This window comes from Pteropus alecto, unplaced genomic scaffold (assembly GCF_000325575.1).
Source record: "Pteropus alecto unplaced genomic scaffold, ASM32557v1 scaffold195, whole genome shotgun sequence".
Taxonomy (NCBI): Eukaryota; Metazoa; Chordata; class Mammalia; order Chiroptera; family Pteropodidae; genus Pteropus; species Pteropus alecto.
The window spans coordinates 10292468-10311785 of NW_006438073.1; the positions used below are offsets into that span (position 1 = coordinate 10292468).

A 19318-nucleotide genomic window follows, 5' to 3' on the forward strand; every position below is an offset into this window, starting at 1 on the left:
GCACGCGTTTCCGGGCTCTTCCCCCACCAAAATTTAGGCGACGGTTCTGCAGCCCACGGAGGACAGGGCCGCTGGAGGGACCTGCCACCCCACCCATGCGCTCGGCAGGCCGGCACAGGCAGGGACAGCGAGCGCGTGCACGCCGACGCTCACCGACCGCGATGCCAGGGTCGGAGTTCGCCGTCTGCACCAGCTCCTTGCCCTGGTGGCGGATGACCCAGTTGGGGTCGATCTGAGTGGTGCCCTTGGGGTCCAGGTGGACCATCTGGAAGTTCCTGAAGTCGGTCTCACTGATGGCGTTGTTCTCAGGGCACACATCGTCAATATCCGGCACGCTGTCATTGTCAAAGTCGTCTTTACAAGCATCTCCCCTCCCGTCACCTGTCACCAAGGACAAGTGGAAAAGTAAGGAAACACAGGATACGGCTTGCCACCGGCCCTTCCCTGTCTGAGAGAAGCCAGCGCACGATCCCCTGCAACGCAACGGCCGGCATGCTGTGTATTCCGTGCGGGAGCCCACGCCTCCAGCCCCTCGGAGAACCCCTCGCTGCGGGGCTCTCCACGCCCTTCGGCACACCGAGGAGCTCAGCAGGGCGGCCTGCCACCGTCACCTCCCCAGGGGGCCACCTCTCACCTCGCCTGAGCTCAGAACGGGTGCGGAACCCGAGTGGCCGTAAGGTGACCAAGTGGCCTTCTGGCTTTTTCCTCATAGGCCAGAGTCTATTACCACCTTTCGTGATCACCCGCCTACCGTGTCCTTGGCACGTAAAGCGGCACCCATGCTAAGCATGGTTTTCTCTGGGGAGATACGGAAGCTCCTTATCCACTCTCCCAGCGAGGTGGCGGGAGCAATGGGGGCGAGGTGGACCACAGCCCCCGGTCGGTGAGGGACGGGGGTGCTGCACCGTCACCCAGTCTGTGGCACGGTGCCAACCCACAGGCAGGCCGGTCAGCCAGACCAGCCCACGGCAGGGCCGGCTGCTTCAGGGAAGGTGACCGACGTTCAGCCACGTTCCCACCGCATCCCTGCCGGCCTTTCCTTTCTGCTCACGGAGACGCACCCCACGGCCGGGCGGCCGGGAATTCAGGCGCGAAGAGCTCTGAAAGCCACCGGAGGGCTTGGCGGTGTCCGCCCTCCAGCCAGGCCTCCCTCCTGGGGAAGCGGCCCCGGTCTCTCTGCCCAGAGCTATGAGCTGAGCGGCTGTGGGGATACGTCTGTCCCCAGCTCAGAGAGCCCCGTGTTCACTGCCGGCTGCTCCATGGGGGTCCCCGGGGCTGCCCTCTGTCAGCGATTCCCACATGCCCCTTGGTCACACTGGCTCAAACACCCAGGGAGCCGTTGTCGCCACCCATGAGGAACGTGCATTCTCTACATAGTGCCCGGAGTCAGCAGGATCCATCTGCAAGCCGCTGTGTCCCACCTGGACCAGAAGCCCCAGGATGCCCAGAGCCCCGAGCCCCGCTGAGCACCTGGTGACTCCCTTCGACCCCGTGGGAAGGCCATGCCCACCCGGCCGAACTCCCCGGGCCCCCGCCCGCAGCGGCCCCGGGCGCTCACCGCCAAGAGCACGCCCCGCTCCCACCGCTAGGACCTGCTCTGCCCTTGAAATAAACCCACCCTGTCTCCTTGCTGCCGTCACACACCGACTTCTGCTTCATCCTGTCGCGGGCCTTCTTCACAAAGGCCCCCAAGAGTTTCGAAAATTAGGGAGAGGCGGACACCTCCGCTCACCCCGACGTGGGCGACACCAGCAGGAAGCCGAAGAAATGTGCCCGCGCACCAGCCGTCAGTCACCTACCGTCTGTGTCCTCCTGGTCGGGGTTGAAAACCAGCCGGCAGTTGTCCCTGTCATCTGGCACCCCGTCATTGTCATCGTCCGAGTCGCAGGCGTCACCCTTGCCGTCGTGGTCGTGGTCAGCTTGGTTGGCATTGGAGATGTAAGGACAGTTGTCCTGGTTGTTCTGGTGGCCGTCCTCATCGATGTCCTCGTTGTTGTCACACTGGTCTCCCACAAGGTCATTGTCCACATCGGTCTGAGGGACAGAGCATGGGGACAGCGTTGAGCATCCATTCGGTGAAATGGGTGCCAGGGTGACAGCCACCCGTGGGCGCTTCGGCTGGACCACCTCCTCCCACAGGCGACGGACGGCTGGAGCACGGAGAGCAGCCGGCTCCTGAAGGTCACACTGCTGTCCACGCACACCTGGGGCTGGGCCCCGCTGCCTCCCCCAGCCACCTCCCACGGGGCCGCTTCGCTTAGGGAAGAAGGGTCAGCTCCAGGGCCAAGCCCCCTTTGGACGTCATCCCCAAAAGTATGGTCTACGGACCACATCAGCATGTCAGCTCTCGCTGAGTCTTCTGAAAGCAAAGCCGAGCCTGCCGATCATATTGGGGATGTACAGACAATTCAAGGACAACACGGTCCCTCTTCAAATGGGGGGAGGGGTGAGGCGTCCGTTCATCTGGCCTGTGGCCACCGACACGCGAAAGTCCTGCTCAGAGCCAACTTCAGTACATGTTTTCAGTAAATATTTGTTGGCAGAGCTAATGGAAACCCACAAAGACGTCTGTGTCTGCGACTGACCTATGACCAGTCAGGCCCCCCAAGCCTGCCCTCTGCTCACGGACACCCCGATCGGGCGCCTGATCCACTACCTGGTCGGGGTTGTGCACCAGGGGGCAGTTGTCGCAGTGGTCACCCACACCGTCACCGTCGGTGTCTCTCTGGTCCGTGTTATAGACGTAGGGACAATTGTCTCGCTCGTTGAAGACATCTGTCAGTATCCAAAAGAAAGAGAAGCACGTGACCTCCGAGAAAGCTGCTTTTCCTGTCACGTCACAGCCCGGCTTCTAATAAAAGCGACCTCGGGACACAGCACGGTGTGAGGAGCGCTGGGCGCGTCAAGTGTCCCCTTCACGGTCAGCCGCTCTTCGTGTAAGCCAGGGCCGGCTCTCAAGCCTCCAGATGCCGCCAGCTGCGGCTGTGCCGCCACGGGGCCGTCTCGGAGCCCGCCAGGTCCAGGGACCCGATGTCTGTCCAGAAAATGGCCGCTAAGCGGGAGCTGGCTGTCTCCCCAGGTACCCTGCCTTGTCACCCGTCCCCTACACCTGTGGGAAAGTGAGGACGGCAAGGCTTGGCAGGGGTTTTCAGGGAAATACCTTATTTCAAGAAACGTAAAAACCAATCATGAATTCTACCAAGATTGGAACTAGGAAAGAACATGACTTAACCCTGGACATCAAAGACGCCATATCAGGGACCAGGCACACACGGCGGAGCGCGGAGACAAGGCCGAGGCTCTGTCTTGTCCTGACCAGGGGGGCCTGGGGAGGAGGGGGTGTTAGCCGGGGGTCCAGGGAAGGTGGGACAGGACCTCAAAGAAGCGCAGGCCACAGACGCCAGCTGGATCCGGAGGGGACGCCCAACTGCCCAAAGCCCTAGATGCTGGCACGTTAGTCACTGTCCTGGAGCGGGGACAGCGGTCAGTGTCGTACCAAGTTACACCCAAAAACCCTCAGGAGAGGGGCGCGGTCAGGCCAGAAGCTCACCCGGGGCTCAGGCTGGGGCGAGGCAGGCACCGAGGGTACAGGGACCGGGACGAAGGGGGCCTGGTGGTATCGGGGTCCCCTCCGTGGGTACCTGGAACCTGAGGGAGCTTTGCAGTGAGTGTCCAGTGAACAGGGGGCGCGAGGGCCTGGACATGTGTCTCGGGAGGGGGTCCTGAGGCTGGCGACCCCCCACTGCCCACGGGAAGGACTGAGTTCGGCTCCTGTGAGGGGCGCCCCGCCTCGCACCAGCCTGCAGACGGCCCACGCGGAGGAGCCGTGGGGCCTGCGCACGGCCCGACGTGGACGCGAGCGCCCCGGACGCGGGGCGGCACTGACCGTCCCCGTCGATGTCCACGGAGCAGGCGTCGCCCTCGCCATTGTTGTCCGTGTCGATCTGTGCAGGGTTGTGCACGTAGGGGCAGTTGTCACAACGGTCCCCAACCTCGTCCTTGTCGTAGTCGAACTGACGGGGGTTGAAGAGGAGCTGGCAGTTGTCCTGGAAGGGCAAGGGCCACGCGTGAGAAACGGCACAGGGACGTCTGCCGGGCGCTCGCGAGCTCTGTGCCACAGCCGGTCGACCACGGCCGCAGAGAGCGAGGAGCGGGCGCCGGCCAGGTCGTCACTGCTACGCGTGCCTCCGCCCGGCATAAAGCAGACTTCCCACGGGAGGCCCGGAGACCACACGCCGCGCGGGGAAGACAGACGCCACGGGATAAATGCCACGGGAACCAACGAGTCGGGCATCGGTCGAGGGATCAAGGAAAGCCAGGTGCGGGGCCGCCGCTGACGAAATGCGCGAGGCCCGTCCTGCTGGTGTGGCCCGTGTGCCGACATCGAACCGTCGCATTTGCAACCATCTTTCAGAAATCGGTGACTCGGAACGTCACCATAAAGGCAAGTGGACCAATCTCGGCCGCAGCTGCCGCGCCCACGGCCAAAACCCACGGGGGGCGGGGAGGGGGAGGCGTGTCCCTTACGCCACCAAAAGCGGGTCAGGCACCGACAGCGTTCTCCGCGGAGCGCGTGGGCAGCCGCGCCCGGATGGTCGGCTGCTTCGCAAACCCAGCATTTGCCGTGGTGACGCGAACGTGCGGGAGCCCGCGGGGACCCCTGACCCGAGAGCGGGCGCTGGGACGGCACTGCCCTGACCTTCTCATCACTGACGCCGTCATTGTCGTCATCTTCGTCACAGGCGTCGCCAACACCGTCCTTGTCGAAGTCTTCTTGCCCTGAGTTGGGCAGGTGGGGGCAGTTGTCCTGCAAACAGAGGACACGTGCTGGTCACAGCAGCGCCCTAGGAGCCTTCACGCAGGAAGTCTGCGGTCCCCGCGCTGTCACCGGGAGCCGGGGCCTGCCACCCCGGCACCCTGCCCGGAAGTGCCGCCGGGAGGGTTTGGAGCGTCCCCTCCCCGCCCGCATGCTCACCTTGACGCAGTGGTAGGTGGCGTTGGTGGCACACACCAGGTTCTTGTTGGGCCAGCCGTCCAGGTCCGAGTCCTCCCCGCAGATGAGTCCGTCGCCCGCGTAGCCCGTCTGGCACTCGCACTTGTACATGGGGTCACTGAAGTGGCCCAAGAAGATGCATTCCGCGTGCTGGTGGCAGCTGTGGGTCTTGTCCTTACAGGGGTTCTCAGGCTCGCACACCTGCGAGGAAGGGCACACACTGAGACCGTCGTTTGGCGGAAAGGGCCAGGCCCAGGGTGTGGGGATCCCCTGGGGTACACGGGTGGCAGCTGCCGAGCAAGCATCCGGAACATGCGTCCCAGCCTACAGGACACGCTGTGCTGCCACTAACTCACGAAACAGTTACCTGGCGCTCACGGGCCCCCTGCACAAAGACCCAGCCTGAGTTCTGTGCTCTCACGGCCTGTGCCCGGCGACAGCTCTGCACCCACGCGGTCGCCCGCGCCGGCAGACAGAGCCCGGCCACCCACAGTCCTCAGTCTCCGCCCACCCTCCGTCGCTCTAGGCTCTGGCCGGTGGCTTGGAAGCCTTCGCCGATGACGCGGAGGCGGCTCACCTGCTTCTCCATCCTGGCCGCCTCCAGCCCGACGCCGAAGGGCTGGCTCCCTTTGAGGCGAGGCGGGCACGGCAGGCAGTGGAACCCGGGGCGGGTGTTGACACAGCGGTGCGACTTGCCGGTCGAGAAGCAGACGTCGGTGACCACAGCACACTGCAGGGACGAGCGGAGGTGAGCCCGCGGCTCCCCGGGCCCCGCCCCCACCCCCCACTGCCGGGCAGGCACCCACCTCGTCCAGGTCCTCGCAGTGCGTGCCGTTGCCCAGGAAGCCCGCCGGGCAGGAGCCGCAGGCCCAGGAGCCGTCGGGGAAGCTGCTGCACTCGGCACCAGGGAAGCAGGGGTTGGACAAGCAGCCGTCTGCGGGGAGGCAGGGCGGGGTGAGGCCGGGCGGGGTGAGGCCGGGCCGGGCCCATGGGCGCCCATCAGGACGGACACCGACCGCGGCCAAGGGGCTCGCGTGGGCGCTGACAGACGGCGGCTCAGCTGCCGTCAAACTCAGTCCGTCAGGGAACGCCAGTGTGTCGTGTGCTGTGATACTGGGCAGCCACCAGACGTGACCGGCCCCAAGAACGGACAGCTCGGTGGGCGGTCACGTGTGTGTCCTGCGGTCGTTAGTGTGTGCAGCGTCCGTTCTGCGTGGCACGGTTCTGTTTCTACGTAAACGTGCGGCAGGAGCGTGGTGCGGGTTAACGGCGGCGCTCCCTGCGTGCCTAGAGCGGAGTTTTCCCCGCTGTGTTTCCCGTGCGTTTCGTACTTTTAATCGGAACGAAGGCGCAGTGGCCACTTGGAAGACCACTGTGGCTGCGCCGGGAGGCCCGGGGCGGCCGCGACCCACCTATGGGGCAGGCCCTCCGGCTGCACATCTGCTGCTCCCGGACGTCCCCCACGCAGGCCTGGCCTCCGTGCTGCGGCTCCGGGCTGTTGCAGACGCGCGTCCGCTCCCGGATCCCTCCGGCACAGGTGACCGTGCAGGCTGACCACGGGGACCAGGGGCTCCAGCGACCGTCGACTGCGGGGGAAGAGTGGGAGGCCGTCAGGGCGGGTGGGGCCTGCTCTGCAGGGACACGGAGGGACGAGCGGGGGATGTGATTCTGACGGCCTGAGACCAGGGGCTGGTGTCGGTGACGGATCTCGATTGGTTCTGTTTTGACCTCCAGGAAGGGAAGTCGCACAGCCTTGGCGTCTAGAGGCTGAGGACCGCTGATGGGGCCGCTGGCAGCGGGCGCACCTCTGCCACATACGCGAGGCGCTCGTGCCCAAGAGGGTCTGTGACATCGGGGTCCATTTTAAACGGCCGCCGTCCATCACTGGCACAAACAGGTAATGGGCGGTGGAAGAAATCACCCTGCATGTCTGTTCTCCCGGGTCTGGACACCGTGATCAGGTCCCCACAGAAGGTCCTGGCACTGGGCCCGCATGTGCCCCGGAAGCATGGACCCCGCCACCCGGTGGCGGAGACGGCCGTGTCCTGAGACACGCGGGCTGGGACAGCCCCCCGCCCAGGCTCTGGCTCACACAGCGCAGCCTGGCCCAGGCGCTGGGCACTGGCGCCAAGGTCCAGCTACAGAGCCGGCCGGCTCTGGCCCCACCGCCCGTCCCACTCACTTGGGCACGGCGGGCCCTGGCAGCCCTTCGTCTCGCGGCCGCTGCCTTTGCAGGCCTTCCCGCCCATCTGGGGCACCGGCGAGTTGCAGAGCCGGATCCGTGTGATGTTGCCCAGGCCGCAGGTCGCAGAGCAGGAAGACCAGGGCGACCAGTGGCTCCAGCCGCCGTCCTGCCGGACTAGCACACAGGGACGCGGGCCATCAGTGGCAGGACACCAACCAGGCTGGATGCCAGGGGAGCCCACTGGAGCCCTCGGACAGAGGGCAGCGGGTGGCACCGACCCACCCCACGGGGACGGCCGAGAGGCCTGACACTCACTGCGGTTGTCACACTTGCCCAGGCTGCACGCCCGCGTCTGGATGGACGGGCCCAAGCAGGTGTTGCTGGTGACGTCGCACGACCGCCCTCTCTGCTGGGTGCCAGGCCCACAGGTGGCAGAGCACTCCGTCCACTCCGCCCACGGGGACCAGCCCTCCTCGCCGTCCGCCGCTGCGTGGGAAACACAAGGACCCCGTCAAGCCTCCGCCCGGTGACGGGCACAGACGGACGGGCACACGCCGTGCCTGGGACCACGCCCTCGGGACAGCAGATGTCGGCTTCCCACGGGGGAGGACACTCTGTAGTGGGCAGAGGCCCCGAGGATAAACAGCGGGAACCACCCAACGAGGGTCCTGTGCTGGACACCGGAGGACGCACCAGAGACAGCAGTGCCACTGCCCAGCGTGGGGTCGGGTGGTGTGGATGGGACCCCGTCCTTCCACATGAGGCCCCCGGGCTCGTTGAGACTTACTCCCACGGACCCTCCATTGGCTGATTTACACATGGCGGAACTTGCCTATTTTCACTTGGAATTACAGGTCACTAAACTTAGTTCTAAATAATTCAAATTGGGGACAGTTAAACAGGAAGACAATTCCCTACGAATAAGTTTCTCACAGGTGACGACAATCCTTGAGATAGGGAAAAATGGAAGAATCTTCCTGGAAAAGGGCGAGGCGCGGCCGCTCGTTCTGTTTCGTCTGGGGAGAAGGAACACGGGAACGCGCTGTGATCGGGCCCCGGGACGCAGGACAGAAGTCCAGCACCGTGACACCCCTGCTGACACCGAGCTGACGTGGGCCCCAGGCAACCGCAGTCACACTCCCGGCCTCTGGTACGGTGACAGCCGCTGGCCACAGCAGGTCAGGTGCCGTCACGTGCTGGGCTGCTCGCTGGGACCACAGCATGGCCTCTGCAGCGCCACCACCACTGCGTCTCACAGATGATGACTCGGAACCTCGGGGGTGTCCCACCCGCTCAAAATCCCCAGGGGCTGAGCCCGATCTCTCGAATGCACCCGAGGACGGCACACAGCGGGGCCAGCGGCGGGACGGAGGCTGTCTGCGCACTCAAGCGTCCCCACCAGGCCAGCCCAGGCTACACGGAGGGCAAGTGGGGGACAGGGGGGCCTGGTGGGGAGAGACGCCGGGCAGCTCGGAGGAGCGGCACGTGCCCAGCCTTTGTCACTAGCCCTGAGCCCAGACCAGGAGCGTGAGGATAAGACACAGGGAAGGGTGAAGCACGGCCTCGAATCCAGCTGGGGTCAACCCAGAGCCAACCCAGGACCCGCGATTCACTCGACGCCATGGCTGACGGAGGAAAGGAGGCAAAGGGCCCTGCCTGAGGGAGGGACAGGCACCACAGAGGGCCGGGGTGGGACGCAGTGGGGACGCGGAGTGGACGGCCGGGGTGGGGACACGGTGGGGTGCGGAGTGGAGGGCCGGGGTGGGGCGCGGAGCAGAGGGCCAGGGGTGGGGTGCGGAGCGCAGGGCCGGGATGGGGACGCGGTGGGGTGCGGAGCACAGGGCCGGGGTGGGGCGCGGAGCAGAGGGCCAGGGGTGGGGTGCGGAGCGCAGGGCCGGGATGGGGACGCGGTGGGGTGCGGAGCACAGGGCCGGGGTGGGGCGCGGAGCAGAGGGCCAGGGGTGGGGTGCGGAGCGCAGGGCCGCTGGTAGCCCCGGGATGGGTGACTGATTTCCAGCAAGTACAGAACGGAAGACGGAGAAGAAGCTTGGGCGAAGGCGCAGTGACAGGCGGAGAGCGCTTGGGGGCTGGGGGTGTGAGGGAGCAGCAGGGACTTCAGCAGACCTGAGGCACCTACCAAGTGGCAACAGGGGCCACCGAGGGCCAGGAACAGCACTGCGGTGGGCTAGCGCCTGCGCCCTGCAGGGACCCCAAGTGAGGCTCTCCTGTCAACTCGGCTGTCGGGACGTGGGCGCCTCCACGGGGCAGGGACAGGGTGTGGACGCGCGTCCCTTCCCTCCGTGTCACTGTCTGTTCCGGGGAGCGAGCCTCTGTGACTAGAATGCACCGCTTGGGTGATGGCGGCCGGCTCGTTCGTCCGTTTGGCATTCTCATTCCTCCAGAGGACGCGTCTGTGAGGCTTACTCGCCCCTGCCTCTGGGCTCCGCACGGGCCTGCCTCACAGCGGGGTTCACTCACCGGGCCCTGTGCCCCAGTGCTCACCCACTGAGGGGGGACGGCCGGGACACGGCCCCTGGCTTTAAAGCTTCGCAGGCAGCCACACCCTGGGCCCCGGGAGCGACGAGCGGCCAGGCACGGGCTGGAGGTCGCCCTGCCCCACGCTGACCATGCCAGTCCAGGCCTCAGCCCTCCCCTTGCTGGCGAAACTACCGGCCACTACTGGACGGAGGCGTCTCTCGCTCTCGGCGACACTCACAGGGGAAGCAGGAGGGGCAGCATTCGCCCTCTGCCACGGTCGGGCTGGCACAGGTCGCGGGTGGGCAGGAGATCTGGTGGCACACGGTTTTGAACTTCTACAAGTAAAGAAAGACATTCGTGTGACATGCGTGAGATGCGGGGTCCAGGCCCAGGCCCAGGCGGGAGAGGGCGTCCGAGGCCTCACCTGGCAGGCGCACTTGGTGCAGCTGTCCACCACCCAGGTTTCATTTTCTGCGAAGAACCGGCCATCTTGCCAGCAAGCCGACACGTTCCTTGTCTTTGGGGGGCCACCGATGAGCTCCCAGAGGAACTGGTTGTCGCTAGACTGGAAAATCCGGGGACGGTTTAAGTTTGGACACGGGTCACCACGCTCACAGACACAGACGTCCCTGCTGCCTCAACAGCCCTCGCCGTCGAGAGTGGGGACTGACTGGCCTGTAGAGCATCTCCGGTGAGATGACACAGCCACCAAAGGTGACGATGACTCAATCTGTGTCAAACCTCCACAGGTGCCATCGCACCCCAGAGCTCTTAGCCAAAGGCACCTCAGCCGCACCTGCTCGCTTAATGTCTGGTCTCTGCAGTCACCGTGCCCAGCAGACAAAGCTGCCTGGCGGCACCAGACAGTGAGACAGGGCGGCGGGGAGAAGGGACAGGGAGGCAGGGGAAGGGACAGAGCGGCGGGGAGAAGGGACAGGGTGGCCCTCCTGGCCGACCCCAGCTGGAAACTGAACTCCGCTTGTCACCTCAGTAGGCAAGGGCAGGACAAGCACACACAGGATTCTTATTGTCTGGGGGTGGGAAATACAAAATTTAAAAACACGAGTAAGTGAAACTTACAGCGACTATGCCCTGAATGCTGCATCGTTCACCCCTCCCCCAGCGCCCTCCCCTGGCTGAAGCTCCCTGGGGACATGGTCCTTGAGTGGTGGCTTCTGATGGGCTAATAGGACCTCTGAGAACTGGATGGAAGTCGTGGACCATCTCCAGCGCCAACACACAGAAACACAACCTCCCCGATTTTGGTGCCCTGGGAGCTCGCCGCCGCCCTGACCCCGGTGCAAGTGGCATGAGCGTGTCCTGGCCGATCAGTTCATGGCAGAGGCGCTATGGCCGGCTGCTGTCACCGGGTGCTCCCCAGCCAGGCTGAGGCGCCCGTTCTCAGAGATACCTAACGTGCGTCTCGGGACAAGCATCTGTCAAGTCAACTCACCCAGAAAACCAAGCTGCCGCCATATCCGAGGACCCGCGACTTCCCCTACAGTCAGCGGCACCCTGCGGAGGTCATGCTCCAACCCCCATTCCTGCCCCAGCCGTGCATGTGGTGGAATGTTCCAGAAGGTGCTTCCCCAGCCGGCGCCCTGACCTTTGCCATGAGCTGCCCCAGCTCCGCTCATTCCCTGGGCCAGCCATGGAAGGGACATGGTGCTGGTCCCACGCCATCCTGCACAGACTCACAGGGGCTCAGGGGCCCTGCACCGTGGAGCAGAGCAATGGGGACAGGCGGTGACACAAGCATCTCCTGCGAGCCCTCGGGACAGGAGGAAACTCAGACGTGAGACCCCTTCCCAGCGCTCCCTCCGTGTCCCCTGGGGCACGAGCCACAGTCGCCTCCCACCGGGCAGGAGCTCAGCCTGCAGCTGCCAAGAATGACATGGCTCAGGGAACCTCGTCACCACGGACAACTTTCTCTCAACTTTAACCCGCAAACTACAAAGCACCTGCGACAGTCCCCTGCTTGCGTGCTGTGCACGTGAACTCAGAGTGGCCATGGGCACGTCATATCCTCAGGGACAGGCCCATGTCTCAGGCTCCGCGGCCACCCCGCCACGCTGGACCCCTCTGCGTGGGTGACTCCCGTCACCGCAGAGGTGACTCTCCCAGGCTGTCCCTCTGGGGGACGTGTCGCCCTACCACACGGGGTCCCAGTCCCTCTCACGTGCACCCAGCTGTGCTCTGGCCACATCCTTGCAGAGCCCCGCAGAGACCCCAAACGGTTTGGCGGGTGGTGGAGGTCACGACGGGGGACACGGTGCTTGGCCCTGGGCCCCTGGCACCCACCACTTTGTGCAGATTCTCGTGCAGCTGGTTGACGATGACGCGCAGCCCCGACAGCTCGCTGACCATGCTGCTCAGCTCCTCGCAAGAGCGCTCGCACACCCCGGGCCTCTGCTCGGCGCCGGGGACCATGTGCTCTGTGCCGGAGACCACGTGCTCTGTGCTGGGGACCACGTGCTCGGCGCCAGGGACCACGTGCTCGGCACCGGGGACCACGTGCTCAGTGCCCGGCGGGCTCAGGCGCAGTGTCTCCGTGTCCTCGCTGATGGCGTTGGCTTCAGCTGCGGGGAAGCACGAGAGGTGGATCAGAGCGCCTCGGAGGCGCACAGTGGGGCCACCTGAGGTAGGCTGGTGCCACCGCCCTTTCCTTGAGGGTGAGCTGTCTCCCTGTCCTCTGCTGTGACAGTGACATGCTGCCTAGCTCAGCTGAGGGTCCTGGGTGACAGTGACGATCGGCCATTGTTGAAATACAGCGGGGCTCCGTCATCAGGGCCCCCCGGGAGCCACCCCCGGGTGCCGGGTGTCAGTGTGCTCTCTCAGCCTTTTCGAGACTTCTGCCTTTTCAACGACCACACCCCAAAAAGGGGCTGCACGTGGGCGTGTTAGCTGGGGCTGGACAAAGGAGACGAGATTCGGTCGTGAGCCACAGCGGCCTCGGCCAGGAGGCCTTGGGAATGGCGAGCACGGTCGCAGGAGGCATTAAAAATCTCCCCTCCCTCCACGTCTGGCCGAAAATCACTGTTTTGATTCTTTGTCCTACATGTACTTCAACTACCCAATGTCTGGAAGACGGACGGACGGACGGGAAGGCGGACGGGCGCCTCAGGTTGAAAGCCCCAGGCCTCGGCCTATGACAGGGCACCGAGGGGCCGGTCTCCACAGTTTGATCCATAAAGGACAGCTTACTTTTGTCACGATTTGGGGCTGACACAAAGATGTGCTCCTAATAAGTCACACAGCAGATAAGACACGGCCCCCTGCGGACAGGGGGGTGGGGGAGGGTGGCCAGCCTTGCTGCTCATAGGTAGTTACACTTGGCAACTCATAGGAATGTCCTGCACCTCAGCTTCCTAACCTCTCAGGGGAACACAGTTGGGTCCCCAACTCACACAGGTGTTCAGAGGGTCCTTTGACAGACTGGGTTTAAAGAGTCCAGCACAGTGACCTTCATGAATTTAACGCTCAAGAAAATGCTGGCAAATCATGGTTGGACATAAATTCAAAAAGCAGTTAGCAGACGATGGGACAGCACGGACTTTCACAAGGAGGCCGTCCCGACAGCTATGAACGGTGTGAGGAGCCCTCTGTCACCCAAGCCCGACGAACGTCTGTGCTGTTAGCTTAGTGACACGCTCTTCACACATTAACAGGCTAGAAAATTGGCATGCACTTAAAATCATGTTACAAGGGCAGTGATCTGTTTTTTTCAGCTCGTAAATGGGATATTTTAGATTGTTAAAATTTATTCAGAATCAATCCTTCGAGCATTAATTTTTCATTATAAAACGTCAGCATGTCTAAGTCGACCAGCTAACTAGATGACGACAGCGGCATTTTATTCAGGTGTTTATATTTGCCTCCCACTCACCCACATTCTCACACCTGTACACACACGCACACGCAAGCACATGCACACGCACATGCACACATGCATCCACACGTGCACGGGCACACACATGCAGGCACAGTGCAGACACACTCATGCACACACACACGTGCACACACACATGCGCACATGCACGCACACGCACACGGGCACACACATGCATGCACAGTGCAGGCGCACGCACGCACGCACGCGCACACCGTAGCGGAGTCTGTCCGAGACGGGAGAGCACGGGGCGCGCGTGGGGAAGGTCGCTCACCTCCCTGGCCGTGTGGACAGCCGTTCATGCTCAGCGCGCCCTCCACCGAGTTCTCGAACACCAGGCGGACGTGCTGCAGCAGGCCCTGTGCACGCGCAGGGAGAGAAGCAGCGTGCGGTGAGCACAGCGCCTGCGGGGTGACGCCGCGGGAACGCGGGGCGCGGTCTCGAGCAGGGAGGACACTCTCTTCCCCGCCTTTCTGCTCCGCAGGTTCAAAGCCTCGGTGCGAGGGCTTATTCTGCGTCTGTCACTTCCAAAACTTTTTAGCCACGACACCGACAAAGGGGTTTAAACTCAGTTACCTTTTCCTCGGAAAACTGAGTTTAAACACACATTTGTTTCCCTATCTGGAAGGGAACAATGTGTCGGCTCCGCGGCAGGCCCCGCGCTTGTGGTTTTAGCAGATCCTCTTCCAGAAAATACTTTCATTCAGGAGAGGATGGAACCGCCCCTCATAAATCAGTCTCCTTAGAAAAACACAGCTGTTAGTTTACGTTCCTCTCATCTCAGTAGTGAATGGGAGTGTGGGGGGGTGGTCCCCATAACGGGATCGGTCTGTGGTGACTGGAAACATCTGAGTGGCCGAAGCCAGGACCATCACATCGGCCGTCCGGCCGGTAACCGATGGCCGTTTGTGCAGGGGGCAAGTGCGCCTGCGACAGCTCACTCTGCCCATTCCTGATGTGGAACAGTGTGGTGTGTGTGCGCGCGCGCGTGTGCAGGCGTGTGGTGGTGTGCAGGGGAGGTGTCTGTGTGCGTGAACACACGAGTACCTGGTATAGCATTTGTGTGTGCACGTGTGCGTGTTTGCAAGTGCGTGAGTCTCAGCGTGCACTGCCGTGCATTGTGTGAACGTGCGTGTGGGTGTGGCGTTCCTGCGTGCGTGTCTATACACACCACATGTGACGCACGTGCGTGAGCGGCTGTGTTGTGTGTGCGTGTGTCCCTGCGTGTGCCACACGTGTGAGCATGTGCGTGCCTGTGACGCACGTTCGTGAGCGGCTGTGTGTGTGCACATGTTCCTGCGTGTGCCACACGTGTGAGCATGTGCGTGCCTGGCCTGCACTGGCACGGGCACCACGCCGGGGCACGCCTGGCTGTCAGGTCTCCAAGCCCCCTCCGCCTCGCCCCGCGGGGTCCTGCCGCACGTACCCTGAAGTGACTGTCCCGAGAGGAGCCCTTGGCCACGTACATCCTGCTCTTGTCCGTTTTCAGCTGCTCGTAGAAGGGCTCGTCCAGGGCGAAGCTGTCGATCAGGTCGCAGCCCACGTACAGGCTGAAGGTCTCGGCGGTCACCTGGATGGTGACGTTCTTCCACTGCGAGTCGGCCAGGCCCACGTCCTCCAGGGAGAGGACGTGCTGCGTGCCGTCCAGCCAGTAGGTGAGGTCCAGCGTGTCCGCGGGGCCATTGGATACGATCTCGAACTGCCTGTGGGAGGCGCCGGGGCCCTCCAGGGCCAGCAGCGTGCCCTTGGTCTTGCGGTCCTGCTTCAGGGTGGCCATCAGGAAGAAGCCCTCCCTGGCCCGCATGGCCCGGGTGATCCTGCCCAGGGCGGCCGCGCCCACCGGCGGGATGTAGTCGAACCGCACGAAGCGGTAAGCCGGCCCGCCGGGGTCCGGGCCCCGGAACTGCTTGGCCCCAATGGTCTTCCGGTTTATGTTGCTGGCGCTGAAAAGGTCCACGACAGTGTCCTCGTCCTGGTCCCCAGCTGCCAAGGGAGCAGAGCAGGGAGGTTAGCGGCAGGCAGGGTGGGAGGCCAGGGCAGGTGGCGAGGGCGACCTGCGCACAAGGGCTTTCGCTCGGCAGCCACCGCCCTTCTGTCCCCTTCCTCTTCTGCAGGTGCCAGTGCTGCGGGGGTCAAGGCCAAATCACCACCCTCTGTCCCCTGCTGCGACTCCAGGTGCGGTCCCCGAAACAGCGGCTGGCCCCAGGGCTAGCTTCCACCCTCGACGAGTCAGGAGCCATAATCAACAACGGAACCAAGCCGGTGACCGGCTACGCCACCCGGAGCTGTGTTTAGAGCCTCCGACTCTGCACGGCAGGAGCCCCGAGGAAGGGAATGGCCCTGAGGGGCATCCTGGCTCACGGTCCCGACCTTGTCCCAGCCCAGACTCCGAGCCATGTGCTCCCATCCCAGATCCCTGCAACCCGCTCTCGACCATCTGATTGCCAGAAAAAAACCCTAAAATGAAATGCATCCTCAGCCTTGCTATCCACGTGTGTCAGAAAGCAACTGGACCGTGTGTTGCTTTCTTCCTGAGATCGTCTGAGTTTAACAAACTGGGGTGCTGTCTCTTTGTCCTGCAGAAACGCTGCTCCCACTTGCCCGCTGCCTGCAAGGCTTGGAGGCAGTGGCGGAGTCAAGTCTGAGACTAAATTGATTTACGTCATCATCTAAACTACTGGAAAGAGAAGTGATCGGACCTGACCAAAATCACCATTTAACGGACTCAAGAGAACTTACTGAAAAGGAAGTTTAAACAGAGCATAACCTTTCATCCGATATTTGGCAAATTAGAGCTTTACGACCCCTGGAGTAGCTGAGAGAACTATGAACTGCATCGCCGTCGAGATCCCAAAACCTTAGAATGATTAAAACCTTCGATCCGGCAAGTCTACTTTTGGAACTTTGCTAGTAAAAATGTACTTACAGTGCTACCGCTTGTGGTATCATTTATACTAATGAAAATAAAGCAATAATGTAAGTGAGAATTGGCTTTTGGAAAGTAGAGGTTAATCTTCTGACGGGATGTTATACACTCATCAAAAATATGCTGTAAAAGTATACAGGCCTGGGAAAATATTTTTATAATATATTTTTAAGTGGGGAAAAGAAGCCGAAAGCAAAGAAGTTAGAAAGTACCTAGTAAACACAGCCCGTAGAAAAAGGGCCAAAATGTGTCCAGGAAAAACTGTATCTCCAGGTGGGAAGGTATTTTTCTCTAATACTGGATTTTTTCCCAAATCAACCATATCCTGTTAAATGGACTCAGCAAACAAATATTTACTAAAGTCAGGTAAGAGGGCTCTGAGAGGTGAGCTGCTCCAGCCGCCAGCGTCGGTGGTGGCCCTTCCTCCCTCAGGTGGCACGAGGCCGGACGCCAGGCAGTGCGTTCCCCACTCACCCTGGGCGCTGCAGGAGGCCCACAGGCCGGGCAGGACCAGCATCCAGAGCATCCCGCCTCTGAGCGGCCGGACTCCTGTGGGCAGAGCAGAGCCTGTTAGATCTGAGTGCACGCGGCATCTTTCCGCGCAGGTCCACGTTTTCACTCACGTGACCACTTAAAAGCAGCTTATACACAAACGTCGCAACAGGTGGCTTCGTGGGAAGTAACAGCGAGATGAGAAATGTGCTTTTCAAGTGGGGCTGATCGTACTGAACGAGGATTGCTGTGAAGCTCTGAGCTAATCACATGCTAAATGCTCATGGTATTCAGTCCCCACCGTGACCCAGCAGGTAAACCTTGTCGTGGTCACCCAGCGGTGCAGTGAGGGGTGCTGGGAAAGCCAACCTCCCCCAGGGCAATGCTGCCCCGAGAAATGCCGTCCAGGCTTGCACCAAGGAGCCGGAACCTGGGGACACACCGGCACGGAGGCGCTGGTGTGAGCAGCCAGGGAAAAGTTACACATAACAATTAAACAGAATACGTGTGAGCTGCAAACGAGAGTTAACTAAATTCGTGGTATCTTAGCTACGAGAACAGCGTTCCGCTCTGATGCCGTTTTCACTCTGCTCTGCTCGGCTGCTGCCCCCACAGGCCTCCCGTCCCTTCCTGTCCTCAGCCTCCGCAGCAGACAGGACCCCAGGCAGGGCCCTGGGGCAGCCGCTCCACTCAGCCCTGCTGGCCCCGGCCCGCCGGGTCTCGCCTGCCCCATCCCCAGCGGCAACTGGCACCGAGATCTCTCCCTGCCCTGTGCGTCCCCCGTCTCCTGAGTCAAAGCCGAACCCCTGGCCCTAATTCCTCTCCCGTCAGGATCTCAAAGCTCGTTAGTGTCTCAGTGTTGGAGAGATGCAAGGAGCCTGCCTCTGCAGAGGTATTTGGCAGACTGGAGGTCACCTCCTGGGTGGGGATGGTCCCCAGAGTAAGAGGAGTAATCGTGGGACTCCGGTCCCTCTGGGTCCAGATGCCTGCTGCACAGGCTATGCCCAGCAAGTCCAGGATCTCAGAGCTGTGCCCCACGGGGGCCACGGTGCTGCCCAGGGAGCCTGTCACCCCTACGCTGGTTCCCTCAGAGGTAAACGAAAGCACGGGGCGATTGTGACCGATAAACTAAGCCGGTCACATCTGTGAGGGCTTATGCTGCAGACGCACAGGCACTTGTCACTCACTCGGCTGGGCCTCCACCTGGGAGGCTCTCCCGTGACTCACCAGCGTTGTGGCAGTGACAGGGATGAGGCTGGTGACAGGGCTCTTGAGACTAACGCTGTATGGTGCTCGGAACAGCCTGGCACTGGCTCGTGAGCACGGCTAAGTGACTGTCGAATGAGCAGTGGGCAGGCTGTGCAGTGCCCTCCGTGCGTCTGTCCCCTACGGACAGCAGGTGACGGCTGGCCCTGGCAAGGCGGGCTCTGTCCAAAATATAAGCGTTAACATTCTGGACGCCCAGCTTCCTGAGTCTGGGCTTAACTGGGGTAGATGAAGTCTGTCCTGACCAAACCGGGCCCTCCGGCTCCTGCGGCAGTAGTGCCACAGAGTCAGAGCTCTGTCATTCGCCAAATGAGCCTGAGGGTCCAGATCAGGACAACAAAGAACAGCAGGATCCAGAGTCGGGAGGCGGGGGTGTGGCCTCAGAGCTTGGGGTCCGTTAGCCCCTAGAGTTTACCAGGGGCCAGGTCACACACACACCACAGCCACGGACACACGCCCAGTGACAGCAGGATCCAGAGTCGCGAGGCGGGGGTGTGGCCTCAGAGCTTGGGGTCCTTTAGCCCCTAGAGCTTACCAGGGGCCAGGTCACACACACACACACCACAGCCACGGACACACGCCCAGTGGGGTCTGTCACCGTCACCCGTGGAGTGCGTTCACCACTACATTTGCTCCAGAGAAGATACGTCTGCCACACAGCGTCATCAGAACTTCTAGACTTTTTAAAACTCTTTTTATGCCAGCAATCCCAGCAAAGATCACGTTCCCTCCGCCGAGTGACCCGGTGAAAGGCTGTGCTGCTCACCCGGCGCTCGGAGGGGTCCCCTTTAATGACAGCCCTCCGGCTTTGCCCGCGCAGGTGGCCCCAAAGCCGAGCGCGGTCGGGGCACCCGCGGACCAGCGGTTAGGACACTCGCCACCGCCTGGGCCATCAACGCTGCTCGAGTCGGCGTCTCCAGAGGCGCTGGCGGTGCCTTCACGCTGTCGGGGACGTTTTCTCTAATTCCTTTCTCGCGCCCCCCGCCACCCCGCAATGACAGACCGTGCTGCGTCCGCAGGTCACTCTGGAGCCGCCACCGCAGCGGTCGCCGCGAGCGCCACGGGGGTCCCCGCCGCCCCGAGCGTCCC

General features: G+C 62.5%; 1 protein-coding gene across 1 annotated transcript in view; it reads right to left on the reverse strand.

The window, feature by feature from the left end:
* THBS2 (thrombospondin 2) overlaps positions 1-18615 on the reverse strand; it is a 24247-nt gene extending 5632 nt beyond the window's left edge. Inside the window, exons 1-18 of the mRNA XM_006915046.3 lie at positions 18191-18615; positions 16946-17020; positions 14972-15528; positions 13820-13904; positions 11958-12235; positions 10081-10221; positions 9895-9991; positions 7494-7664; positions 7176-7352; positions 6406-6579; positions 5800-5927; positions 5571-5723; positions 4976-5194; positions 4700-4807; positions 3887-4046; positions 2657-2775; positions 1800-2034; positions 154-381 (exon numbers count right to left, since the gene is read on the reverse strand). Of these exons, the coding sequence (XP_006915108.1) occupies positions 154-381; positions 1800-2034; positions 2657-2775; positions 3887-4046; positions 4700-4807; positions 4976-5194; positions 5571-5723; positions 5800-5927; positions 6406-6579; positions 7176-7352; positions 7494-7664; positions 9895-9991; positions 10081-10221; positions 11958-12235; positions 13820-13904; positions 14972-15528; positions 16946-16997 (3082 nt within the window). The 5' untranslated portion in view covers positions 16998-17020; positions 18191-18615. The remainder of the gene's footprint in view (positions 1-153; positions 382-1799; positions 2035-2656; positions 2776-3886; positions 4047-4699; positions 4808-4975; positions 5195-5570; positions 5724-5799; positions 5928-6405; positions 6580-7175; positions 7353-7493; positions 7665-9894; positions 9992-10080; positions 10222-11957; positions 12236-13819; positions 13905-14971; positions 15529-16945; positions 17021-18190) is intronic.
* Between the last annotated feature and the right edge of the window lie 703 nt (positions 18616-19318).